Raw genomic sequence first — 24,233 nt, forward strand, 5'->3', positions numbered from 1 at the left:
CTACAAATAAACAATTTGAAATGAAATCAGAAAGCAGTTCTACTTTTATCAACACCAAAAACAATGACTTAGGAATTAACACAGATTTGTTGTTGTTGTTGTTGTTTTGGTGGTGGTGGTGGTGGGAATGCAATGTGTTAGAAAAAACTAAACTAAAAAGAAAGGAAAAAGAGAGAGAAGGCCATGGGTGGTGGCACAGGCCTGTAACCCAGCACTCAGGCAGAGGAGATGGAGTTCCAGGCCAGCCTGATCTACAAAGCAAGTTCTAGGAAAGCCAGGACTACATAGAGAGACCCTGTCTCAAATAACAACAATAATAAAAAATAATACTTATAATAATAAACAAAAGAGTTGAGAGGACAGGTTGGTGCCCAAAATCTGCATTTCAGTTGAAACCAAGACTCCAGAGTCTCCTAAGGTCTGCATCAGGATGTAATAGCAAGCTGTAAAAGGGACTGAAGTGAGCCTTTAAAGAGACTTCTATCAGGTCCTAATTGACTAATTAAGCTAATATGGGTCACAGATGTCACACACCAATGTGGAGTGGGATTTAGTATGTTTTGCGGGATACAAACCACTAAAGCTTAGAGAAGATGCAGATTTGCCTGTCTCTGTGTAGTTTTTTCCTTTCTTTCCTTATTCTTTTTTTTTTTCCTTTCTGTTTGTTTGTTTGTTTGTTTTTGGTGTTTCAAGACAGCTCTGTGTGACTGCCCTGGATGTCCTAGAAATCGTTTTGTAGACCAAGCTAGCCTCGAACTCACAGAGGTTCCCCCTGCCTCCAGATTGCTGGGATTAAAGGTGTCTGGGTGTAGTTTTAACCAGTCCAATCAGGCCATGGTTTAAGTTTCCAGTCGACCCTGGGAAATGGAAGGACCAGGGTGGGGGCGGACAGAACAAGAGGAACTACATTTCCCAGCAGGCCACGGGGTACGGTGGCTGTGAGGCTGCTCCGGCCATTCCTGCCGGCCACAAGTGGAGTCGTAGCTCCGGTTTCCCGTCCGGGGCTGGCAGAAGCATGGAGGTAGATGGCCGGTGGCGAAACCTGCCTAGCGGGCCCAGCCTAAAGCATTTAACCGACCCCTCGTACGCGGTACCTCGGGAGCAGCAAAAGGCCGCGTTGCAGGACCTGACGCGGGCGCACGTGGACTCCTTCAACTACGCGGTGCTGGAGGGGCTGAGCCACGCGGTGCAGGTGAGTGGAGAGTCTTGAGTCCCGGAGCCCTAGGAGCCCTACCCCCGGCCCGAGGGTCCTTGCGGTTGGGGAAGGTGGCCGGGAGGTCACAGTATGACCTCAAATAGAGACGCGAGCTCACCCTGCTTTGCTTTAGGTAGAGAAAACAACTCATAGCCTAATGGTTGGTGTACGGAAACATGTATTTGTGACTTCTGGATTTATATGTGGGTTCAAGCCCTTGTTTGGTTGGACCGTTTCTGGAGACTGTGAAAGGAGAGTGAGGAATTGGTCTATTTGGGACTGTTTTCCGCCCATTCACAGCGCTCACGCCTTTTCACTCCTTCTAAAACTACCTCAGAAGTTTCAAGCTGCAGGCTGCAGCCAGGCACATCCCTCAGTTTGCTTCCCATAGAGTTTTCTTTTGAGGACGGGAGAGCGGGGACGATCCGAGACAGGGTTTCTCTGTGTAGCATTTGTTGTCCTGAAAACCCCGTGGACTAAGGCTGGCCTCGGACTCACAGAGATCTGCCTGCCTCTGCCTCCCGAGTACTGGAATTAAAGGTGTGTATCACCATCGCCCGGATTCTTTCTTTTAAGAATTTGCAAGAGAAAAACTTGCAACCTGTTCTGAGTTGGGCATGTTGAGGAAGATAAAAACTCTGTGGTAGCAGAGTTCCGGTAAGGACGGTGGGGAAGGTCTCTCTCTTTGTTAGTATCTGTAGTCCTGGCACTACGCTCTGAGAGTAAGACACCTCTGGGGTTTAAGTGCTCCTCAGTTTATTGGTTGTGTAGCGGTAGCAGGCACCAGCCCGTAGTCAGTGTCATTCTCTTGAGAACTACTCTAAGATGTAGAGTCAGAAGTACAAGGGAAGTACGACCAATCCAGGTGTTTAGAAAGCTCTGCATTAGATAAGGTTAAGAGAAGAAGATGGTTCATTTCCTCCGGAGGAGGGTAGGTTCAGGGAGAGACATATGTAATAGACACTACCCTGAGGTTTTGTTGCCCAACAACTGTATTGTGAGAATTAGGAATGGAGAGACATTGGAGAGCTTTGACTGTCAGATCGAGACTTGAAAATATAGTGGCCATTTAGAGTTCTTTGAATTGCCAGGCTTCAGTCTGAAGGAATAAAATAGACAAAGCTGAGCATTTAGATCAGAAGAGTTTCCTATACTTGCCCATGAAAAACAGTTCTCCTTGTCTCCCTGTGTGCAGAGGAGGTGGACTCCTGGCTCGGCCTTTTCTGTCTGTAGAGCCTGTTGCAGAATCAGACACATAGCTCGCCATCAAAAAAAAAAGCCCTCAGTGAACACATTGTGATTAAGTGGTTGGCGAAGCTACCAGTTAGGTGAAGCTTTAGGCCCTTGATATTTGCTGCATGGCATGGTCAGTGAGTGGAGACAGGGGGATTTCAGAGAGTCTTAGTGAAAAGTGCAGTGAGAAATGCAAGTAAACTTTAACAGCATGAATTGCCTTTCAGGCCATACCTCCCTTTGAATTTGCTTTCAAAGATGAGCGCATATCTCTTACTATTGTGGATGCTGTCATCAGCCCACCCTCGGTGCCCAAAGGGACCATCTGCAAAGAACTCAACGTTTATCCAGCTGAATGCCGTGGCCGGAGGAGCACCTACCGAGGGAAGCTGACGGTGAGCATTAGTAACAGCAGGCGGCTGTCCCTGCACATTAGGCCTGCCTCCTTAGTGTCACCACTGAAGACATTGTGTCTTCATCTAAACGGATTGAGTGTCATCTGAACCATGAAGTCTATTCCCTGTGGCTTTTTCCTCCTTTTAACATATTCATTTTGGGGCTGGGGAGACCTCAGTGGTTAGGAGCACGCCCTTTTCTTTTAGAGGACCAGGGTTTGGTTCCTAGCACCGTATGGGGGCTCACAGCTGCCAGTAACTCCAATTCCAGCAGATCTAATGCCCTCTTTTGGCTTCCACTGGCACCAGACATACATCTGGTACACAGACATACATGCAGGCAAGACATTCATGCACAAAATAAAAACAAATACATGTAAATTTATTTAAGTATTCTTGCATCTCAAGATTTTTTTTTTTTTTTTTTATTCTCATGTAGGCTGATATCAGCTGGGCCGTGAATGGAGTCCCCAAAGGAATCATTAAACAGTTTCTTGGCTATGTCCCCATCATGGTAAAGTCCAAGCTTTGCAACTTATACAACCTTCCTCCTCGAGTCCTCATTGAGCACCATGAGGAGGCAGAGGTGAGCGCAGGGATCTCGGTTGTGGGGCAGCAGCAGGGGCTGGGACTGGAGGTCAGGAAGCTGCCGGACCATTGTGTCTGTACTGTGCGTGACTCTTACTACAGTCTGTTGAGGCTGTGTGAATAGCAGCCATACATTAAGAATATTGTTTTGGGCAATGTCATAGGAAAAAAATCTTTTCCTTTCCCCATTTCCTCCCTCCATCCCTTTCCCTCTTCCTACTTCTTCCTGAGCATTGAACCCAGGGCCTTTGCATGTGCAAAACTTAAGTCTACCACCAAGCTACACTCCTCACCCCAATTCTCTTATATTGCCTTCCTTTCTTTTCATTTTGGGTGGTGGGATGGGTCTTACTGTGTGGCCTTGGCCGGCCTGAAAGTCACTGTATTGATCAATGAGGCTGTCCTTTAGCTCACAGAGATCCACCTTAACTGGCACCTCAACCCCTCCCCGGGGTTAAAGGTTAAAGGTGTATATCATCAAGCCTGGCTATGTTGTTATTATGGATGGGCAAGGGAGGTGAGGGGTCACTTTAGTCACATGGTATCCTTTGACCATATGTAGAGGTCAGAGGACAACATGTCAGGTGTTGGTTAGAGGTCAGGTCGTCTGGCTCTGCACGTTCCTTCACCTGCTGAGCCATGTTTCTGAATTATACATATTTACATAAATACCAATGGCAGAAGTGTTGTGGGGACTGCCTGTAAAGTTCCCTGAGCTTACTGAGCCATTCCTCTACACTTGTTTGTTTCTTCATCTGCGTAAGGTGGCTCTGGGCTGTTGGGTTGAAGTAAGGAGGATGTGCAAACTCTGCCTGTCCTTAAGGAGACTGTGAAGAAGAGGTGTGGGTTTCTAATCAGGATGTGAGGCTCGGCCACTCTGTATCAGTGTGGGGCTTTGGAGAATTCAAGTCACCCCAACCTCATTTTCCTCTAGTGAAGCAGGCATGCCTGTCATTGGGAGAACTGTGTGCTCCATTCAGAGTGCAGAGGGTGTGCCTGTCTGATAGCAGACTTAGGAAATACTCTTTTCAATCATGAAACGTTTTTCCTGTAGTTACCTAGTCCAGACTTCTGATTAGCAGAGCTTTCATGTAGTCGGCCTCTTTCTTTGTCATTTTTTCCCTTAACGTAAGTACCCAGGAGCCCGTTTGGAAACAAAAGTGGTTGGTATTTTTATGTTTTAGATTTTGGAGTGAGTTTTGTTTGTTTAAATGGTACTGGAAATTGAAATGCTTTGGGACAGAAAGAAAAATTCGAGCCTGTCTAGTTTGCAAGGGATGGCTGTTTTCCTGACACCCTGTTCTCTGTGTCTATTGGATCACACTCATGTAGTTGACAAGTCTTACTCTGGGGCGTGATCTGTTTCCAGAGACCAGGCGTCCCTTTCGCCAGCGTGCACCTCCTCTGAGGGTTGCTCTTCATGTAGCTAGAAATAGCAGTTGTTTAACAGCTGACAACCATGTCTTTGGCAGGAGATGGGCGGTTATTTTATAATCAATGGCATTGAAAAAGTCATCCGCATGTTGATTATGCCTCGGAGGAATTTTCCCATTGCAATGGTGAGGCCAAAATGGAAAAGCAGAGGACTCGGCTACACTCAGTTCGGTGAGTCCAAGTGAACATCGGGATGCTGCTTTAGACAACCTGGAAACCGTGAACAACTATGCAAATATTTGTTATGTTTCCCTTACCTTAGTTTTGTTTTTCCATTAGGCATTTCTGTAAGATTCAGGTTGGGGGTTGGGAGGAAATGTTGGTCAAAGTGTAAACTTTAAGTTACAGGCTAAGTACGTGGGTGGGAAATGGTCCAGTGGGAAAGCGTGAGGAATTTAGTGTGGGTCCCCATCACCCACATTTAAAAACAACACAGAGCTATGGTAGGGCATATCTCTGATCCTAGCACTGGAGAGGAGGGACAGGAGCCCCAGGTTCGGGCTACAGCTAGTTTATCCAAGGTAGAAAGTTCCAGGTTCAGTGAAAGGCCCTATCTCAAAGGGAAGTGGAGAAGATACCTGGATGCCAGTCTCTGGTCTCTGCCTGTGCCTGTATGAGAGAGTAACACCCACACACACGCACGTACTACCTGTGCCTGCATAGGAGAGTAATATCCCCATATATATAGGCACACATGCACACATTATCTGTACCTGTGTGTGGGAGAGTAATGCTACTACACACATGGGCACATACTACCTGTGCCTGTAGGGGAGAGTAATACCCCCCCACATGTGAACACACACATAGTTGTTATAGTCTAGTGCTAGTGTACAACACTGTGACTATAGTTAATAAGACTGTTTTGCTTATTTGAAATTTTAAAATGGAGATTTTTTTTTAGTAGCATTAGTGTGGTAAGATAGCAGGGACTTTTTTTTTAAGATTTATTTATTTTGTGTATGAGTACACTGTAGCTGTCTTTCAGACACACCAGAAGAGGGCATCAGTTCCCATTACAGATGGCTGTGAGCCACCATGTGGTTGCTGGGAATTAAACTCAGGACCTTTAGAAGAACAGTCAGTGCTCTTATGACACTGAGCCATCTCTCCAGCCCCAAAATGGAAATTTTTAAGTGTCTTGATCACACATGTACATACATGCACAGTTGGTAACTATATGTGGTAATTGATGTTTTAAGCAGTTTGGTTGTGGTGATTCCTATGGATGTTTCTCAACTAGTAGGGGTCTGTCCTAATAAATCTGTAGTAAATCGAAAGTATTGTGCATTAAAAAATGCACGTAAAGTTGCTGAAGACATGGCATTTTAAGAGCTTGGAATCTTCAGAGAACCTGAGTTCAGTTCACAGAATCCATGTCAGGCAGCTCTCGTATGCATGTGCGCTCTCGCGCGCTCTCTTTCTCTCTCTCTCTCTCTCTCTCTCTCTCTCTCTCTCTCTCTCTCTCTCTCTCTCTCTATTTTTAGTTAAATAAATGCACTTAGAGCCAGGCATGGTGACACATGCCTTTAATGCCAGCCCTGGGGAGGCAGAGGCAGGTGGATCTCTGAGTTCAGAGCCAGCCTGTTCTACATTATGAGTCCCATGACAGGACCATTAATGCTGCACAATGGACCCTATCTCCATAAAAGAGAGACAGACAGATAGACAGACAGACAAAAGTCATTAGAGGCAGGGACTGGTTTGGTAGTAGGGAGCTTGTCTGACCTGCCGAAGTTTCTGGGTTCATTCTTTGACACCACACACATAGGAATGCACTCAATACACGAATCTGCACACATCATAGCTTAGCTTGCCAAGCCAAATGTGCTCAGAGCAGTTACTAATATCGTAGCGTACACTTTGGAAAAATCACCTGAAACAAAGCCTGTTTTATGAGCAAGTGTTGATCATCTTGTGCTCATACCCAGATTGGCTTTTTGTGCATGAGGCGAGCTATGAAAACGCTGAAGAGTATCTGTTTTTCTCTCATCTCTGGACTGGGTGGGGGCTGTGGCTCACCGCTGCTGTCCAGCATCCCGAGAAAATACACAGCATTGTTAGCCTAGGAACAGGTCTCAGTTCAAAGTGAAATGCAGTTTCTCCTGAATGGGCATGGCTTGTGTAACCGTGGTGAAGCTGAAAGACTTCGAATGGATCGTGGTTGGTTGGCACCATTGTGTGTGTATCAAATCGCTTTACTGTGTATGATAATTTGCTAACTAAGAAAACTTAAGATATACCCAGAAAGTGACTTCATAATCAAAGTCCTTTGTATAATTTTCATCTGGAAGACTTCATATTTATGGTATTGTTTTGGAAGATGAAGGTTAGCCTGACTGAGTACCTGTGGCCAAAATCCTCAGAGGCCCCCGGTTCAGGTCGTCTGGGCACACCCTCAGGGGGACTAGTCTGTTCTAATGATGCCTGGCACGGTGCCTGGCATTGTGAGATAGCATGTGGCATTCTCTATTAAACTTCGACATTTACGTCAAATAATGTGTCTTAACAGTCGAGATAAAAGTCTGTAATTGTTGCCATAGATACAACACATAGGAGAACAGCATCTCAGCACAGCAAAGCATGTAGCCATTGGTCCTTTTGCTTCGTTGATGCAGTGCCTATAAGCCTAAAATCTGAGTTCTGCTCTTCTGCATCAGGATGTTAGATAAGCAACCATGACTGGACCAGTCCCACGGCGCAGTGAGGATAGGAGGTGTGCTTTGCAGGGTAATCCAAGTGTAAGGTGCTATAGGACATGGGCCCTAGCTGATGGGAGATTTGGAAGTTTGGCCAAATTCATAGCTTCATCTGTTTCACAGTATAGCCCTGAAAACATCTGGCAGTGGTTTGTAGACATTTTGATTGCCAGCCTTGGTTAATTTAATCTCTGTTCATTTTTGGTTTTTGTTTGTTTTGTTTCATTTGAAATAGGTTCTCTCTAGGTAGCCCTGGCTGTCCTAGAATTCACCATATAGACCAAACTGGCCTCAAACTTACAGAGATCTGCCTGTGTCTGCCTCCCAAGTACCGGGACTAATGTGCGCTACCATGCTGGGCCTTGGCTCCATCTTAACAGGGGGTTTGGCTTTGGTTATGGTAATAGTCCGAAGAAAAATGAAACACTATTCCCATGTCCTTGCTGTTGCTTTGAATAGGGGTTTCCATACATTGTGTGAGAGAGGAGCATTCTGCTGTCAATATGAACCTTCACTATGTGGAGAACGGCACGGTTATGTTAAACTTTATTTACCGCAAGGAGCTGTTTTTCCTTCCTTTGGGATTTGCACTTAAGGTGAGATGAGATGAATGTTTGTCTTTTGCCGTGAATAGACTAACTGGAAGTAATGTCCTGCACATGGGGTGGCGGGATGGTTTCTCTTTATTAAACATACGTGTACATGCATGTTACCCAAGAATCTTGGTAATCTGAGACTAGAGGTTGCAAGTTCTAAGCAGCTAGGGCAACACACCAAGACTTTGTCTCCTCCAACCTCCCTATCCCACTAAAAGCCAAACCAAACCGTATTGATTAGCCCCTGGTCCATTCTTAAAATCAGTAGCTTGAAATATCAATAAACATTTTCTCTCAGTTTCTGGGGTTGTAGAATTTGGGAGGAGCTTGGTTCCATCGCTACACTGAAGTGTTTGAGGTGCTGTAGGCTGGTGAGATGGCTCCTCCGGGAGAAGCACCTGCCACACAAGACTGACAACACAGTGGAAGAAGAGCTGGCTCCCAAGAGCTTGTCCTCCTCTCCTGTGTGTGCTGTGGCTTGTGTACTCCTACACACATCCTGAAGTAGTGTGATCACTAGGATTGACCATGCTCCCAGGAGCCAGTGCCCAGGTAGCTGGCTCGCCTGGTGGCTGATGGAATAGGGTTGAAGGCAGTCTGTTTATGACCTTACCTTGGGAATCTGGCATCTCCCTTTTCGGTCGTATTTTTCTTGGTGATGTAGGACAGTTCCAATTTATAATGGGAGGAGATGATTTCAGTTTTGAATACCTGATAGGATTATTGGACTTTGGTGTTTGGCTGATGTAAAAATAATTGCTTTATTTCAGAGGGCTGGTTTTGCTTGGGCAGAGAGGATTAGTGCAGCATGTATGTTTGGTTTGGGTTTTGGTGGGGGGCGGGGTTGATTGGTGGCTCAGTGAATTAATTAAATGTTTGGTTATTGTTAAAAGAAAGATTTACTTCAAAAAAATGTTGTTTCTATTTCAGGCACTTGTGAACTTTTCCGATTATCAGATTTTCCAAGAGCTCATCAAAGGCAAAGAGGAGGACTCTTTCTTTAAGAATTCTGTCTCTCAGATGCTGAGGATTGTAATGGAAGAGGGCTGTCATACACAGAAGCAGGTCCTTGACTACCTGGGTAAACACTTCAGAGTAAAGCTCAGTCTTCCTGATTGGTACCCTAATGAGGAAGCTGCCGAGTTTCTGTTTAAGTACGTGTGCTTTGGAGGTGGAAGGGATGGTTTCGGGGTTCATGCCTTGGGAGTGAGCTTGGTGGGAAGGTGGTCCTAGCCAGGAGGGAGGCTTTGCTTTTTGTATTCTGCAATAATTTCAACATTGCAACAGTATCCGAGTAAGACAGTAGTCACTGGAAGTCTCTGGTGCTGGTATTTTGTTATGTTTCCAACACTCACTCTGTCTCTACATAGATACACACTTCCTCTCTGTACCTTGCATATTGTGGGGTCTTATTTCCCTGTAGCAAGGGCTTTGTATTACATGAGCACTGTATTAAAGGAGCATGGTCCAGACCACCGTAGTGGAGCCCAGCAACTGAGATGTGGCCATTGTTGCTGAGAAAATTAAGTCTTACCTTTGAGTGAACCGGAATAGCTCTGTGTGGTTACTTGTTCCCTACCATATTGGTGAGCACAGCTCCAGACTTTTCGGCAATGTTCCACTAAAGTTGCCAGTGAAGGCAGTAAAAAGCAATTTGGGGAATAAGAAATGTTAAGTAAAAACAGACCCCTGGTCGTAGGAAATGGAGCAGAAGAAAGCAGACCTGCTTTAAGGTTGTTTCTTTCTTAGCCAGTGCATCTGCATCCACTTGAAATCCAACACTGACAAGTTTTACCTGCTCTGTCTCATGACCCGGAAGCTCTTTGCTTTAGCCAGAGGAGAGTGCATGGAGGACAATCCTGATAGTCTAGTGAACCAAGAAGTCCTTACCCCTGGGCAGCTCTTCCTGATGTTTCTGAAGGTGAGTCCTTAGGCCACTGTGCCACTGGGGTGGTTGGATGCAGTTTTCTCCATGTTGATAATTCCTAGTGTGACCATTTTATATCCTCTCTTCTTTGTTTAGCACTGAGGGACTTAGTCAAAACTCTAGCTTATACTTGGTCTAGATATCTGTGTGTGTATCTGTGAGGTATGTATGTAATTTATTTCCACATAAAATATGGGGTTCCCAAATAAGAGGCCTTTCCTAAGACTGACTGGTTCTCTTTTTTTTTTCCTTCTTTCCTTCCTTCCTTCCTTCCTTCCTTCCTTCTGTTCTTCCTTTCTTTTTTTCCTTTGGTTTTCAAGACAGGGTTTCTCTGTATAGTTCTGGCTGTCCTGGAATTCGCTCTGGAGACCAGGCTGGCCTCTACCTCCCAAGCACTGGGATTAAGGGTGTGTACCACCACCACCTGGCTGACTCAGTTAAAGGATTTCTTTCTTTGAATCCATTTTTTTTCCTACCAATAAAATTTCATTCCTCATAGCTAAAACCCTTCTATTACAGATACAGCATATTTTCTTTATCTATTCCTCTATTGGACACCTAGGCTGTTCATAGCTTAGCTGCAGTAACATTGATGTGCAAGAATCTTTGTGCCACATTGATTGAAACCCTTTGGGACCACTCGGAGTGTAGACCTGTTTTTAGTATTTTGAAGAACCATCCTGCTAACTTCTTTAATAGCAGAATTCATTCACGTTCCCGGCAGCAGTGGGTCAGAATTTCCTTTTGTCTGGATCTTCTCTGTTGGGTTACTTATCTTCTTGATGACTGCTGTTCTGATTTTTAAGTTCATCTGCTTGTTAAAATTTATTTGCAATACTTTAATAGGTTGTTTGCTTGTTTGTTTTGTGGTTTTGACAAAATCCCTGACAGAAGCTAACATAAGGCAGAGAGGATTTATTTGGGCTCAGTGGCTTTGGGGAATATAACCCGCCACAGGGTTTCTGGATGTAGTGTGGAAACGTGAAATGGGGAGCCAGTTTCTGGGGGCCTAGGGCCACTAGCCAGATTACATCTTCCAGAGGACATGGATGCTGGAAGGAACAGTGTGTGCTCTTGACCACTGAGCATCCTCTCCAGCTCCTGATGTAGATTTCCTTCTGCCATTAGAAATGCCTGAGCTTCAGGTGTACGGTGAAGGACTCTCTCCGGTGTTCTTTGTCACACAGACTCACAGTGGGCCTCTACTAGATGTGTCTGTGCTGTGGGGGTGTGTGGTGAAGGGCTGTTTCTCAGGGGTGAGCTGTAGGTGTGTTGTCACACACACTCACTGTGGGCCACCACTGGACCGTGTGTGTGCTGTGGGGAAGACACAACTTTTGAGATGAAGCATGAACTACCTTAAATTTAACATTTTCTTCCTTTAGGAAAAAATGGAAAATTGGCTAGTGTCTATTAAAATAGCTTTAGATAAGAGGGCTCAGAAGACCAATGTTTCCATAAACAATGAAAGCTTGATGAAGATTTTTAGTATGGGAACAGAGCTAACAAGACCATTTGAATATCTTCTTGCTACTGGGAATCTGCGTTCCAAAACAGGTAACATTAAACAGATAGGCCTTTTTTTTTTAAATCAAATTACCTGCCAGGCAGATATTATATTAATTAAAATATGTTGCTGAGGGGTTTCAGAGTAAGCTCACCCTCACTAAAGTCAGATTTCATGATATGGTAAATTTTAACAAATCTGTGCCACCCTGAAGAGTTCAGCAAGGTGTCTTACTTGTATAATCCAGTGCCAGCAAATAGACACGTTCCCGTGACTCCTGGAAAGCAGGTGACAGGTTAAAAAGTACAGTTAGGATCCAGAAATCTGCTTTTGCTTTTCTGACAGACCCTACTGATGCCGCCTCTCTTGTGCGCCGGCCAGCAAGAGCTTTAACTCCAGTGCTCTCAGAGCAGTCTAACTCAGTTCTTTCCATTCAGCCTGATCCAATACTGCCTATGTTGCAAAAACCTGCTTTTGTGAGTGGTGGGAGACTGGGGATTGAACCCAGGGCCACTCTGATACTACTCTAATGCTCTTAGCACTGAGTTACATCCCCAGCCCCTGAAGTTTTATCATTTAACCAAAACATCAGAAACAAACAGGTTGGGTTTTTTAACAAGAGTTTGCCCTGTTTTGAGTGACTTTTTTTTTAAATTAAGGTCTCGGCTTCCTGCAAGACTCGGGCCTGTGTGTTGTGGCCGACAAGCTGAACTTCATTCGCTATCTCTCCCATTTCCGCTGTGTGCACAGAGGGGCTGACTTTGCCAAGATGAGGACCACCACCGTGCGCAGGCTGCTGCCAGAGTCCTGGGGCTTCCTCTGCCCTGTGCACACTCCAGACGGGGCACCGTGTGGGCTGCTGAACCACCTGACTGCTGTGTGTGAGGTTGTCACCAAGTTTGTGTATACAGCATCTGTTCCAGCCTTGCTCTGTGGTTTAGGTAGGAACAGTGAACGGCCTTGCTGGGTTTACCACTTTGAACAGCGTCAAGTCATGAAGTTACTCTTGCAATTCAGCAGAGGTTTTTCTCTCTGCGTGAGCTGGGCTACGTTCTGAGCCCTCTTGGGCATTCGTTGGAGCTAAAATGAATTCAAAGTCCTCAATGTTATCCTTTTTATAAAATGATGCTATAGAAAGATGGGAGATGGGACCAAGTTAGGTGCCGCTGTGTAAGTTTACGGTCTCTCTCCTGTGTCCTTTTGGACCTTTGCATCTCTCAGTAGAAAACAGTGGTGGTTTGGGGAATTCCATTAAAAAGTAGCTTATCTATGCCATAGATCAGTGACCTTTGCTCGTGGTAATTTACAGCCACCATCTGTGCTTTGGGAAATGTTCTTTTTCTAGGCTTGGTGGTTGAGTGTTTCATATCATTTAGTCCTGGGCTTTTCCAGTTGAGTGTCTTTATTGGAGTGTGTGTGTGTGTGTGTGTGTGTGTGTGTGTGTGTGTGTCCAGTGGATTGAGGTTTATGAAGTGCAGCTGAGAACTCATAAGGGTCATGTGATAGACAGGTGCTTCAGGTAACCAGAAGGACAATGAGTCAAAAGCCAAGAGTTTAAGACATTTTTTACCCAGCTAGAAAGTAACCATTGAAATGGGACTTGAGAGAAAGAGATAAATAAGCTAAGAGTCAGGAGATAGAAATGGAGTAATCTGTCCATCTGCTGACTATAAGGCAAAGAATAATTTTGTTCTATCACTAATATTAAGCCAGGCATAGTGGCACACGCCTGTAACCTCAGCGCGTGGATGGTGGGGGCAGGAGGACCTGAAATTCAAGGTGATCCTTAGCTACATAAGAAGTATGAGGTCAGCCTGGGTTACATGCAACCCTGTCTCAAAGTCCAGAAGGAAGCAAAGAGAAAAGGTTGAAGTAGAGAGTAGATAGTACATCCCACCATGGGGGAGGAGATGGGAAGTCATTTGCTCTGGCTCTGAGGAATAAATAGGTCAGAATAAAAGACTATCCTTGGGGAGCTGGTATGGGTCACACGTGGAGCCCTGAGTTGTAACCTTTGACACTTGGGAAAATACTAGCCGTTTTCATATGGCACTTACGTGTGCAAGTGGTTTTTTTCCTACTCAGCTGTAGCTGGTTCTCATTTGCAGCCCTGTATTGTATTAAATTTACTGTTACTGCCAGTGTTGTCGGCCCATTACTAAACCATACTTCTGGGGGAACTTAGGGCTCAGCACTCTAAGGCTAACCTTGAACTCTGAGCCAGCAGCCCCAAGCTTATCTGGCTGCACTTAGGAACGCCCTGGATTTTTCTGTTGTCCCCTCCCAGGAGTCACTCCTGTTGATGCGGCGCCATGTCGGCCATACAGTGACTGCTACCCTGTCCTGCTGGATGGCGTCATGGTGGGCTGGGTGGATAAAGAGCTTGCTCCTGTAGTTGCGGACACTCTCCGTCGATTTAAGGTGCGTATCAATCTCTGTTCTTGTCTTACTCATCTCCTGAGTTTGGCTTTCAGCCCTTTCCTGGTTGATGAGTTGTCCTGGTGATGGTCCACAGTGGTCAAGCCGTCAGCAAGTGGAAGCCAATTCCAGAAGCGCCTCACTCTTCCCCTGGTGGTATCTTGCCTTGTGCCAGGGGTCAGTGACAGACACGTGACCTATAAGCATTTTTTGGTTACTTATTGCTTATGTAACCAGACTTAATAGGAGTGCCCCCAGTTGGTTACCGTGACTGCCCCCAGTTGTCTGCCCTGGGAGGTGTTAATCTGAACCTCTTAGGTTGGTCACGGGGTAGTTAGTTTTTCAGGGGTAACTTGTGGACCTACCGAGTTTCCACTGCTTCCTTGGTTGTTCTTTGCTAAGTTGCTCGTGACTGTGGTGGTTGTCTGCGCTCACTCTAGCCCACACAGGCCTCGGCCATCTTCCTGGTCAGTGTCCCAGGAAGCTAGGGTTACAAGCCCATACCCCAACCAGTCAGAGTTCTTTATCTCTACTCTTCCTAAGCTTGCTGCCTCTGCTGAGGTCTGTTTTAGTGAGCTGAATGTTTTTATCTTGGTTTTATGAGCCAATGATTTTAACATTTTTCTCTCTGTAGTCTGACTTTTTATTCTGTTCATTATTACCTCTGTGTTACTTTAATTCAGTGGGCACAGGCACACACTCAGACCCAGTGACAGGCACACACTCAGACCCAGTGACCCGAGTTTGATCCCCAGATTGCACAGGGTCACAGCAAAAGAGCTGACTTCCCAGAGACTCCTCTGCTACAGGCTCATGCTCACGGACCTGTACGTGTTCATCCAAGGAATCCATTAGAATCCAAAGGTTGGAGAGATGGCTCCGTGTTTAAGAGCACTGGCTGCTCTTCCACAGGACCTGGGTTCAATTCCCAGAACCCATATGGTGGTTCACGACTGTAGCTCCAGTTTTAGGGGATCCCACTTCTTCCTTTGAACTCCATGGGCACCAGGCACAACATGGTTCATATACAGATATGCAGGCAAACTGCTCATACACATAAAGTAAAATGATTAAATCTAAAACAGCCAAACAAAGAATTCAGTTTGGTCCAGGCCTGGCGGCTCAATCCCACGCAAAGGAAGCTGCGATGGGAATGGCTGTAATTATCAGTTTGTTTTTCATTCTTTCCTCCCTTTCTTGAGCCTTTTGTGTTGTCTGTGTGTTGAGCTTTACCCACTTCACAGACACCAAAGATGTGATGTGGCTGTGTTAACTGAGGTTGAAGACAGCACAGCCAGCCGGTTTCGGGACTCAGTGCAGCCAGGGCTAGAGTGTTATCTTTTAATGTCATTTCCTGGTTCCTCCCTCTGGACAGCCTCCATCCATCTTTACTGGTGATGTGCTCATCTGTGGGTCCCTTAAGCATATGTAGCTTTTAGAATCTTTTTCAAAGTACTGTAGTTTGGGTTTGTATTTCTCCCTTTACTTAGGAATTTCTAAAATAGCTTTATTGTTTAAGATTTCTTTTATGTATGCGTGCAGTGCCTGTGAGGGCCAGAGGAGGGCGCTGTATCTCTGGGAGTGGAGCTGTTGGCAGCTATAAACTACCTGACATGGGTGCTGGGAACTGAACCCTGTTCTCTGTGAGACCAATAAGTGTGTGTGTGTGTGTGTGTGTGTGTGTGTGTGTGTTCACACACACGTCTATTTTGGTATATACATGTGAACACAGTGCTATGTGGCCATCTCTGCAACCCAGTTTTGTTAGTTTTTAGTTTCCAAAAATAGGACCCTTTTCATGTAGTCATTTGAAAGGAAATTCATTAATGCATATTTCAAACATAAGAGAATAAGCTTACCTTAAAAAAAAAAAAAAAAACCTCTTTTGCCATTTGTCATGGGCCGAGTGGCCTCGTATGTGGGGTGAGACCGGATGGACAGCTGTGGCTTCCAGGCACTGGGTTTATTACAGGATGATGCCATTTCTTAGACACTTTTTCTCTCCTGTTCTGCCTGGCTCCTCATAGCAGGGATAAGACATACATTTACTCTTCACTAAACTTGGTTTTGTTAAAACAGGTGTTGAGAGAAAAAAGAATCCCTCCCTGGATGGAGGTGGCCCTGATTCCCATGACAGGAAAACCAAGTTTGTACCCAGGGCTGTTCCTCTTTACCACTCCCTGTAGGCTGGTGAGGCCTGTGCAGAACTTGGAACTGGGCAAAGAAGAGCTCATTGGAACTATGGAGCAGGTAGGTACCGGCTGCAGTGTTGCTTGTGTGGAACGCAGCTTTCAGAGGCTCGGTTATTGCTTGTTAAAGCATTTGGTAGGAAGTTGGATTGACTTTTCTGGCTCGCTTTGCCCAGTTCTAAGTAGTTTTGCTGTCTTGCCATGCTTCCAAGGACCCGAGGGAGGCTTAGTGCCCACATGACTACCCTTCCAAGCTGCCCAGCATTCACAGTTCCTTTGCACTTGGCTCTGTCCCAGTTGGGGAGACGGAGGCATCCCGTTGCCTCAGTCTTGGTCATCACCTACATCTTTGCCATTGCGAAATAGAATTTGTGCCTGCTTTTAAAAACTGAAGCCCGGGTATTGTGTGCATTTTAGTCCCAGCCCTGGGGAGGCAGAGGCAGGCAGATCTGAGTTTCAGGACAGCCTGGTCTATCGAGTAAGTTTCAGGACAGCCAGGGCTACACAGAGAAACTATGCAAAATAAGTGAACGTGTGTCTTCCTCTCCGGCTCTTCACAGTTGTACAGGGTGGATACAGGCTGAAAGCATAGGGGAAAAGCATAGGGGAGCTAGCCCAGGGCGGAGCACAGACTCTGGGTTCTGACTCCAGCACCTTGATAGCAGGGAGTGGGACATCTGTCTGGAACCTCCCCGTGTTCCGGCAGAGCTCTCGTGGTTTGGGTGATTCGAGCAGTCTGCAGCCTTGAGCACCAGGCCCTGGGAATCAGCAAGAGCACCGGTTATTTCATGCCTCTGCCTTCTGTTCTCCCCCTGCTCCAGCTCTTCATGAATGTCGCCATCTTTGAGGATGAGGTCTTTGGTGGAGTTTCCACACACCAGGAGCTCTTCCCTCACAGCCTGCTGAGCGTGATCGCCAACTTTATCCCCTTCTCAGATCATAACCAGAGTCCTCGGAACATGTACCAGTGCCAGATGGGTAAGGGGACTTGGGTGTGGGGTTGGGGGTCAGCACATGTGAGCACAAAAGGCACTTGTAAATGAATTGAAGTGATTTCAAACTTATAGTAAGTTTGAAGAACAGTATGAGGAATGCCTAGTTTGCTTTTCAGGCATAATGGCACCTTCCCCTACACTTCAGTGCATGTCCCCCACTGTTTGGACTTTCTTAGGATATGTATCAAAAGCACCAAGTTTAGCATTAACTTTTTAAAAAGATTTATTTGTTTATTTATTGTATGTATATGAGTATACTCTCGCTGTCTTCAGACACATTAGAAGAGGGTATTACAGATGGTTGTCAGCCACCATGTGGTTGCTGGGAATTGAACTCAGGACCTCTGGAAGAGCATCTTTCACATTAACCACTGAGCCATCTCTCCAGCCCCTAGCATCACTTCTTTGTAGAAAATATCTTATTTTAAATTACACATATGTGTGTCCGTGTATGAGTACTTCATGTATGTGCTGGCATCTGCATAAGCCAGAGGCATTGAGTGCCTCTGGAGCTGGAGTTACAGTCAATTGTGAGCCCTGATGTGAGCACTGAACTTGGTTCCTCTGCAGGAACAGCACACACTCCATATTTTAAATCCTTACTCACTTTGAAGGGATATGGAGAAGCAAAGGCCCGTGTCCAGTTCACTTGTGTTCCGCTAGTGTGTATTTGTCACACTTGATGCAGACGAACTCTTCAGTTTGTGACTTGTACATTTTCAAAGAAAATGGCTTGTTTGTCTGAGATGTTGTGACTTAGGCCATTACAGTGAGGCATGTTCAGTATTCCTGGAGTCTGAGAGCCGCGCCTCAGCATTTGACTCTCTTTACCCCTACGGCCTTCCTTGAGGGGCTTAAAGGCAGTGTCCTCCAGCCTCTGTCAGTCGTTCCAGGATGACAGGTGTGCTTGCCCCACATCGCACCGTGGATCCTTGTGCACAAGTGTTGTTTACTTCGTGGGTGGCTGACTACAGACCCTCTTGTCATTCTTCTGAAGATTTTTCAAAAGGCTTATTTATTTATTTATTTCATGTATATATAAGTACACTGTGGCAGTCTTCAGACACACCAGAAGAGGGCATCAGATCTCATTACAGGTGGTTGTGAGCCACCATGTGGTTGCTGGGATTTGAACTCAGGATCTCTGGAAGAGCAGTCAGTGCTCTTAACTACTGAGCCATCTCTCCAGCCCTCTTCTGAACTTTCTTTTTCACACTCATCTGAAGAAAGTCTTCACAGACTGTATGATCCTGAGTGGACATGTCCTTTTATTTCAGAGAATTACAGTTGCTTCATGGTCTCCTTTTACTCTGTTGCTTCTAAGTAGAAGGCTGGGCTTGCAAAGTACATTTTCCTGTTTAGTGTACTATTCTCCCTCTCCTTAAGACTTGTTCTTAGCAAGATGGTGCACATGTAGCAGTCAGGAGGCAGAGGGAGGCAGATCTCTGAGTTCGAAGCCATCCTGGTGTAAAGAGTGAGTTCCAGGACAGTTGGGGCTGCACAGAGAATCCCTGCCTCAAAAACACCAAACAGGAAAGATTTGTTTTTATTTTTGTTTTCAGGAGATTGGCTGTATGTCTGGATATGATTCCCTTTTGTGTTCTGATAGCATTTACTCATCTTCATTAAAAAAAAATACCTGATGAACTTTGGAACATTTTCAAGGGCTTCTAAAATTGCTTCTTTCTCTTATTTCTCCTCTTTCAAAGACTTAGCAATGCATTTTCATAAATGACCCTGAGGTTATTCACCTTGCTCTGTGGGTGGGTTATGTGTGAGGGTGTGCATAATGGGGCATGAGGGTGGAGGTCAGAGGGCAGCATGAGGGTGGAGGTCAGAGGGCAGGTCAGCATGAGGGTGGAGGTCAGAGGGCAGCATCAGGGTGGAGGTCAGAGGGCAGGTCAGCATGAGGGTGGAGGTCAGAGGGCAGCATGAGGGTGGAGGTCAGAGGGCAGGTCAGCATGAGGGTGGAGGTCAGAGGGCAGCTTTGTGGAGTAGTCTCTCTTCCTACCTTTATGCTGGTTCTGGGAATTGAACTCAAATTATCTTTCAGTCTAGGCCTTCTGTTGTGCTGCGTTGTTTGTTCTTGTTACCAGTGTATGTTTTCTGGGGTTTTGATCTCTATTTACTATGGATATATTTTCCTTTGTATGTTGAGTTTAACATAGTGGGTGATGTGAAGTTACTGTTCCAACATGGGGTGGTCCCAGGATTTCTGTCCACTCACTGAAGTTTTTCTTGACTGTGAGTTATGTTTACAGTTTACTCTATGTCACAGTGTCTTGAGTCATCACTGTGTCAGCTGTGACCACTGACAGCCCTTCACGCTAGGCCCCAGTGGGCCTCTCTGAAGGGGCCGTTGCCTGTCCTGACTGCTGTTGAACCAGGTTCTTAGTCTCAGTTAAGCTACTTGGCTCCGACTCATGAGCCATTCAGTTCCCACCAAAGGTTTCAATTCAGCATATGTGCGGAGTAAAGGCCCTCCCTCTGTCATCATTTTTGAAAAGTGCCCCTTACTTTTCACCTTTCCAGTAGCTGCCATACTGTGAATTCTGTTCCCTGATTCTTCAAAACACTAAACCATGCATTTCCAGTTAAATACTGAGTTTAGTTAGTTAGTTAGTTAGTTAGTTAGTTAGTTAGTTAGTGGTTGCTTTGTTTCAAATCTAATTCCTCTCTGTTTCTGACTACTTCCAGCAAACCCCAGTCCTTGGGCAGTAAGTGGGTGGTGCCGACAAAGCAGTCTAAGGGTGTTATGTTCTATGAAGAGGCACCATGACCACAGCAACTCTTACAAAGAAAGCACTTCATTGGGTCTATCTAAGTCTAGTCTATTCATCAACAGGCTGGGAAGCACGGTGTCACACAGGCAGATATGGTGCTGGGGGAGAAACAGAGCTCTTGATTTACAGGCAGCAGGAAGAGACAGAGCCAGTGGGCCTGGGTTGGGCTTTTGAAATCTCAAAGCCCACCCCCAGTGACACACTTCCTCCAACAAGGCCACACCTACCCCAGCAAGGCTACTGTCCTAATCCTAATCCCTCTCCAGCTGTGCCACTTCTCCAGACTGAGCATTCCAACACGTGGGCCTTGGGGCCACTCCTGTCCAAACCAGCACGTGGAGGAGGGGCTTGTTTGGGCTTCCTGTACCCGGCAGGGGTGCAGTCGTCCTGGCAGGAGATTCAGGGCAGCGGGGCACACGGCATCTGCAGTCAGGAAGGAGCACTGACTCTTGGCACTGACTTTGCTTTCTCCTTTATATTTCGGTCCAGTGTACTTACATATAATAAGTAAATAAATCTCTTCTTTAAAAAATTGTCTTGCTCTGAAAGGATTTCTTGTAAAGGAATGTATAGATGAGCACTCACGTCATGTACTCGGGATTTACACATACTGCCATTTCTGTGTGAGCATCCATACCTGTTCATACGTGTTCTGTACTTGTCAATGTCCTCTGTAGCTCTCAGTGTTGCCGTTATATTACAAATGATGGCATTGTTCTCTGTGTGCTACAAGCATCAGTGAATAGTAAATGCAGTTCTAAACTGTTGGCCTGGTTATTTTCATAGTCTCGGCGTTGATAATCTTGGTGCTTAAAGCTGATGTCAGTCTGATAAGCAGAGCCACCGGTTGCTTGCTTTATCTGTTCTGTGGTGTGCATGTTGCTCTTTCCAGTTTTAGGAAGCATATTGAGAGTTGAGGATTGAAAACAAGATACAAAGACATTGTTTTTTCCCTGTAGGTAAGCAGACCATGGGCTTTCCGCTGCTCACTTACCAAGACCGATCCGATAATAAGCTCTATCGTCTCCAGACCCCTCAGAGCCCTCTAGTGAGACCGTGCATGTATGATTATTATGACATGGACAACTACCCGATCGGGACAAATGCCATTGTAGCTGTGATCTCCTACACTGGCTACGATATGGAGGACGCCATGGTGAGTGTCCTGTAGTCTCTGTGATCCTTCTCTAGTGCTGTTTGTGAGCTTTCTCACTGTGAGATCGCTGAAGGGATGTTTGTGTCCTCGGGCCCTTACTAGTAAATGCATTTGTTCTTTAAATGCTTAGTTCTGAGACGAATCGAGGAAGACACTGAAAGATACCGTGTGTGTGTGTGTGTGTGTGTGTGTGTGTGTGTGTGTGTGTGTGTGTGTCTTCCATATCTGCAGACAAACTATGGGTAAAGGTTGATGTGAGGTTTTGGCATATCCACCCTTTACATTTATCTTTGATTATATCTTAAGCCATTTAAATGAGTCTGGGGCTTGATAGTGTTGGTAATTTGGAAATATAGTTTCAAAATCAAATGCCAGTTCCCTTAAAGCAAATATTAGTATAGCCTTAATTGGTTATATTTTGAAAGTCTCTGCTCTCAGTCTCATAAATTAATTGGATTCTTTGACTCCACAGATTGTGAACAAGGCTTCTTGGGAACGGGGCTTTGCCCATGGAAGTGTCTACAAGTCTGAATTCATAGACCTCTCTGAAAAATATAAGCAAGGGGACGATAGTCTGGTATTTGGGGTCAAACCTGGTGACCCACGGGTTATGCAGAAGTTGGACGATGACGGATTGCCATTTGTAGGAGCAAAACTGGAGTTTGGTGACCCTTACTACAGCTACCTGAACCTTAACACTGGGGAAGGATTCGTGGTTTACTATAAGTAAGTTTGGGAACATGGACTGCTGGTTGGTTAGTTAGTGGAAAGGTATGTCACTGGAAGCCTAGTTGGTCTGGAGGACACTGTGTTGACCAGCCTGGCCCTGAAGTAATGGGTAATCCCTCTGCCTCTTAGGTGATGGGATTATAGGCCTTTGCTGCCACAGTTGGCTTCTGTGCTGGTTTTAATGAGCTGTTTTTTTAGTGAAATTACTGGAGGTCAATGAAGTTGTCTTCTAACAGAAGAAAACAACTAAAATATATATATAGGTAGTAATCTAGTTACCGTTTTAAATCTCTGCTGTGCTAACAAAATAGGTAAGACTGGAAAAATGAAAGAAAATCTCTGTTCTGGGGGCTAGGTCATCCACTAAGGTGAATCCTCCTGGTGGTTCTGCCTTAGTGTCCTCACATGGGGGAAGATGGAAAGGCAGATGGCAGTGGATATCTCAGACCCCTTCTGTGAAACCCCTGTCCATTAATGAAACTCCCTCCTCAGGACTCCGTCCTAAGGGCCTGACTCCTGACACCACAGCAGCAGAGGTGGAGTTGGGAGGGACCTGGTGGTGAACACAGTTGGGTGATATCATTTGTGGTGATTGCAGACATGAGCACTGTGCTGTGTTTGGGGTCTTGCTTTTGTGGTACCTTTCTATGTCATTTCCTTCAAACATGGCGTCTGGGGTGTTTCCTAGCCAAAATAAATGGGTTCTTGGGCCTCTTTTTTAAGATAATTATTTTAGCTGCTTTACAAGATAGCTTCAGTGGACTTGCCTAGGCGTTTTTTTATCTTCTAATATTCTCTCAGAAAAATGTAATTAGTAATCCTGGTCATGAACAACATCTAACATCTATTTGTATTGGTGAGCAGATGTAGGGATGTATTTTACATACACTCTTTATGGAACATTAATCATGTCTATGGGGCTTAAATATTTTTAAGTTCAAGCCAAGCTTAGCTAGGCTGTGTCACACGCAGGCCTCTGTTCCTAAGACATGGGAGACAGAGACAGGGGGATCAGCCAGGGCTGGAGACTCAACAAACAGAACAGCCTGTTTGACCTCTATGTCTTGCATTTTCTTGTAGGAGTAAAGAAAACTGTGTTGTGGACAACATCAAAGTGTGTAGTAATGATACAGGCAGTGGGAAGTTCAAATGTGTCTGCGTCACAATCCGAGTCCCCCGGAACCCAACTATTGGAGATAAGTTTGCCAGCCGTCATGGACAGAAGGGCATCTTGAGCAGATTGTGGCCAGCTGAGGACATGCCTTTCACTGAGAGCGGGATGGTGCCAGACATTCTGTTTAATCCTCATGGGTTTCCCTCCCGTATGACCATAGGCATGTTAATCGAGAGCATGGCTGGGAAGTCTGCAGCTTTGCATGGTCTCTGCCATGATGCTACACCCTTCATCTTCTCGGAGGAGAACTCTGCCCTGGAGTACTTCGGTGACATGTTAAAGGCTGCTGGCTACAACTTCTATGGCACTGAGAGATTGTACAGTGGCATCAGCGGGATGGAGCTGGAAGCTGACATTTTCATTGGTGTGGTTTATTACCAGCGCTTACGCCACATGGTGTCAGACAAATTCCAAGTCAGAACAACTGGAGCCAGGGACAAAGTCACCAACCAGCCCATCGGGGGACGAAACGTCCAGGGTGGGATCCGCTTTGGGGAGATGGAGCGGGATGCTCTGTTGGCACATGGTACATCTTTTCTCCTTCATGACCGGCTCTTCAACTGCTCTGACCGGTCTGTCGCCCACGTATGTGTGAAGTGTGGCAGTTTGCTTTCTCCACTCCTTGAGAAGCCGCCTCCATCTTGGTCTGCAATGCGCAACAGAAAGTACAACTGCACCGTCTGTGGCCGCGGGGACACCATTGACACTGTCTCTGTACCCTATGTTTTCCGCTACTTTGTAGCTGAGCTGGCAGCCATGAACATCAAAGTGAAACTGGACGTCATTTAACTTGAGCCTGGCCATCTGAGCAGGAGAGAGGGACAATATTATGGGTTCACTCTGGGTCTATACAAGAACTTCAGTACGGAAGCCAGGAACAGGCAGCTGAGAATCCAAGGCTTCCGTGCCTCTGTAACCTATGAAGCTAGTTTTGGTACATTCAAAAAAAATTTATGTGCCTTCTTTTAAAAAAATGACTTAATTGAGAGTAGATCGTGCAGGACGCCTTCTTTCTGGGCCCAGGCTCACTGTTCCCTGTTTCAGTAGCAGAGGGTGTCTTGTCATCCAGAGCAGGGCAGCACAATAAACAGAAAATGGAAGCCATATGTGTAATTTATTTCTATATACATGTAAGCTAAACTAAAGCTATTCTGTACATAGTGGGATGGGTGGATTGGAATGTAGGTATGGTCAGTGATGTCATTATCACAGTCG

General features: G+C 45.7%; 1 protein-coding gene across 1 annotated transcript; it reads left to right on the forward strand.

The window, feature by feature from the left end:
- Positions 1-973: 973 nt before the first annotated feature.
- Positions 974-24,085, forward strand: POLR1B (RNA polymerase I subunit B). Its single transcript, XM_080931584.1, has 15 exons — positions 974-1,192; positions 2,656-2,823; positions 3,263-3,409; positions 4,884-5,016; positions 8,004-8,140; positions 9,071-9,294; positions 9,890-10,061; positions 11,453-11,624; positions 12,234-12,515; positions 13,862-13,995; positions 16,072-16,242; positions 17,003-17,159; positions 20,919-21,115; positions 21,588-21,841; positions 22,925-24,085. Exons 1-15 carry the CDS (start codon positions 1,016-1,018, stop codon positions 23,805-23,807), a joined length of 3,408 nt encoding a protein of 1,135 aa, XP_080787710.1. The 5' UTR covers positions 974-1,015; the 3' UTR covers positions 23,808-24,085.
- Positions 24,086-24,233: the final 148 nt, after the last annotated feature.

The sequence above is a fragment of the Micromys minutus genome (assembly GCF_963924665.1).
Source record: "Micromys minutus genome assembly, chromosome: 17".
NCBI classification, from domain to species: domain Eukaryota; kingdom Metazoa; phylum Chordata; class Mammalia; order Rodentia; family Muridae; genus Micromys; species Micromys minutus.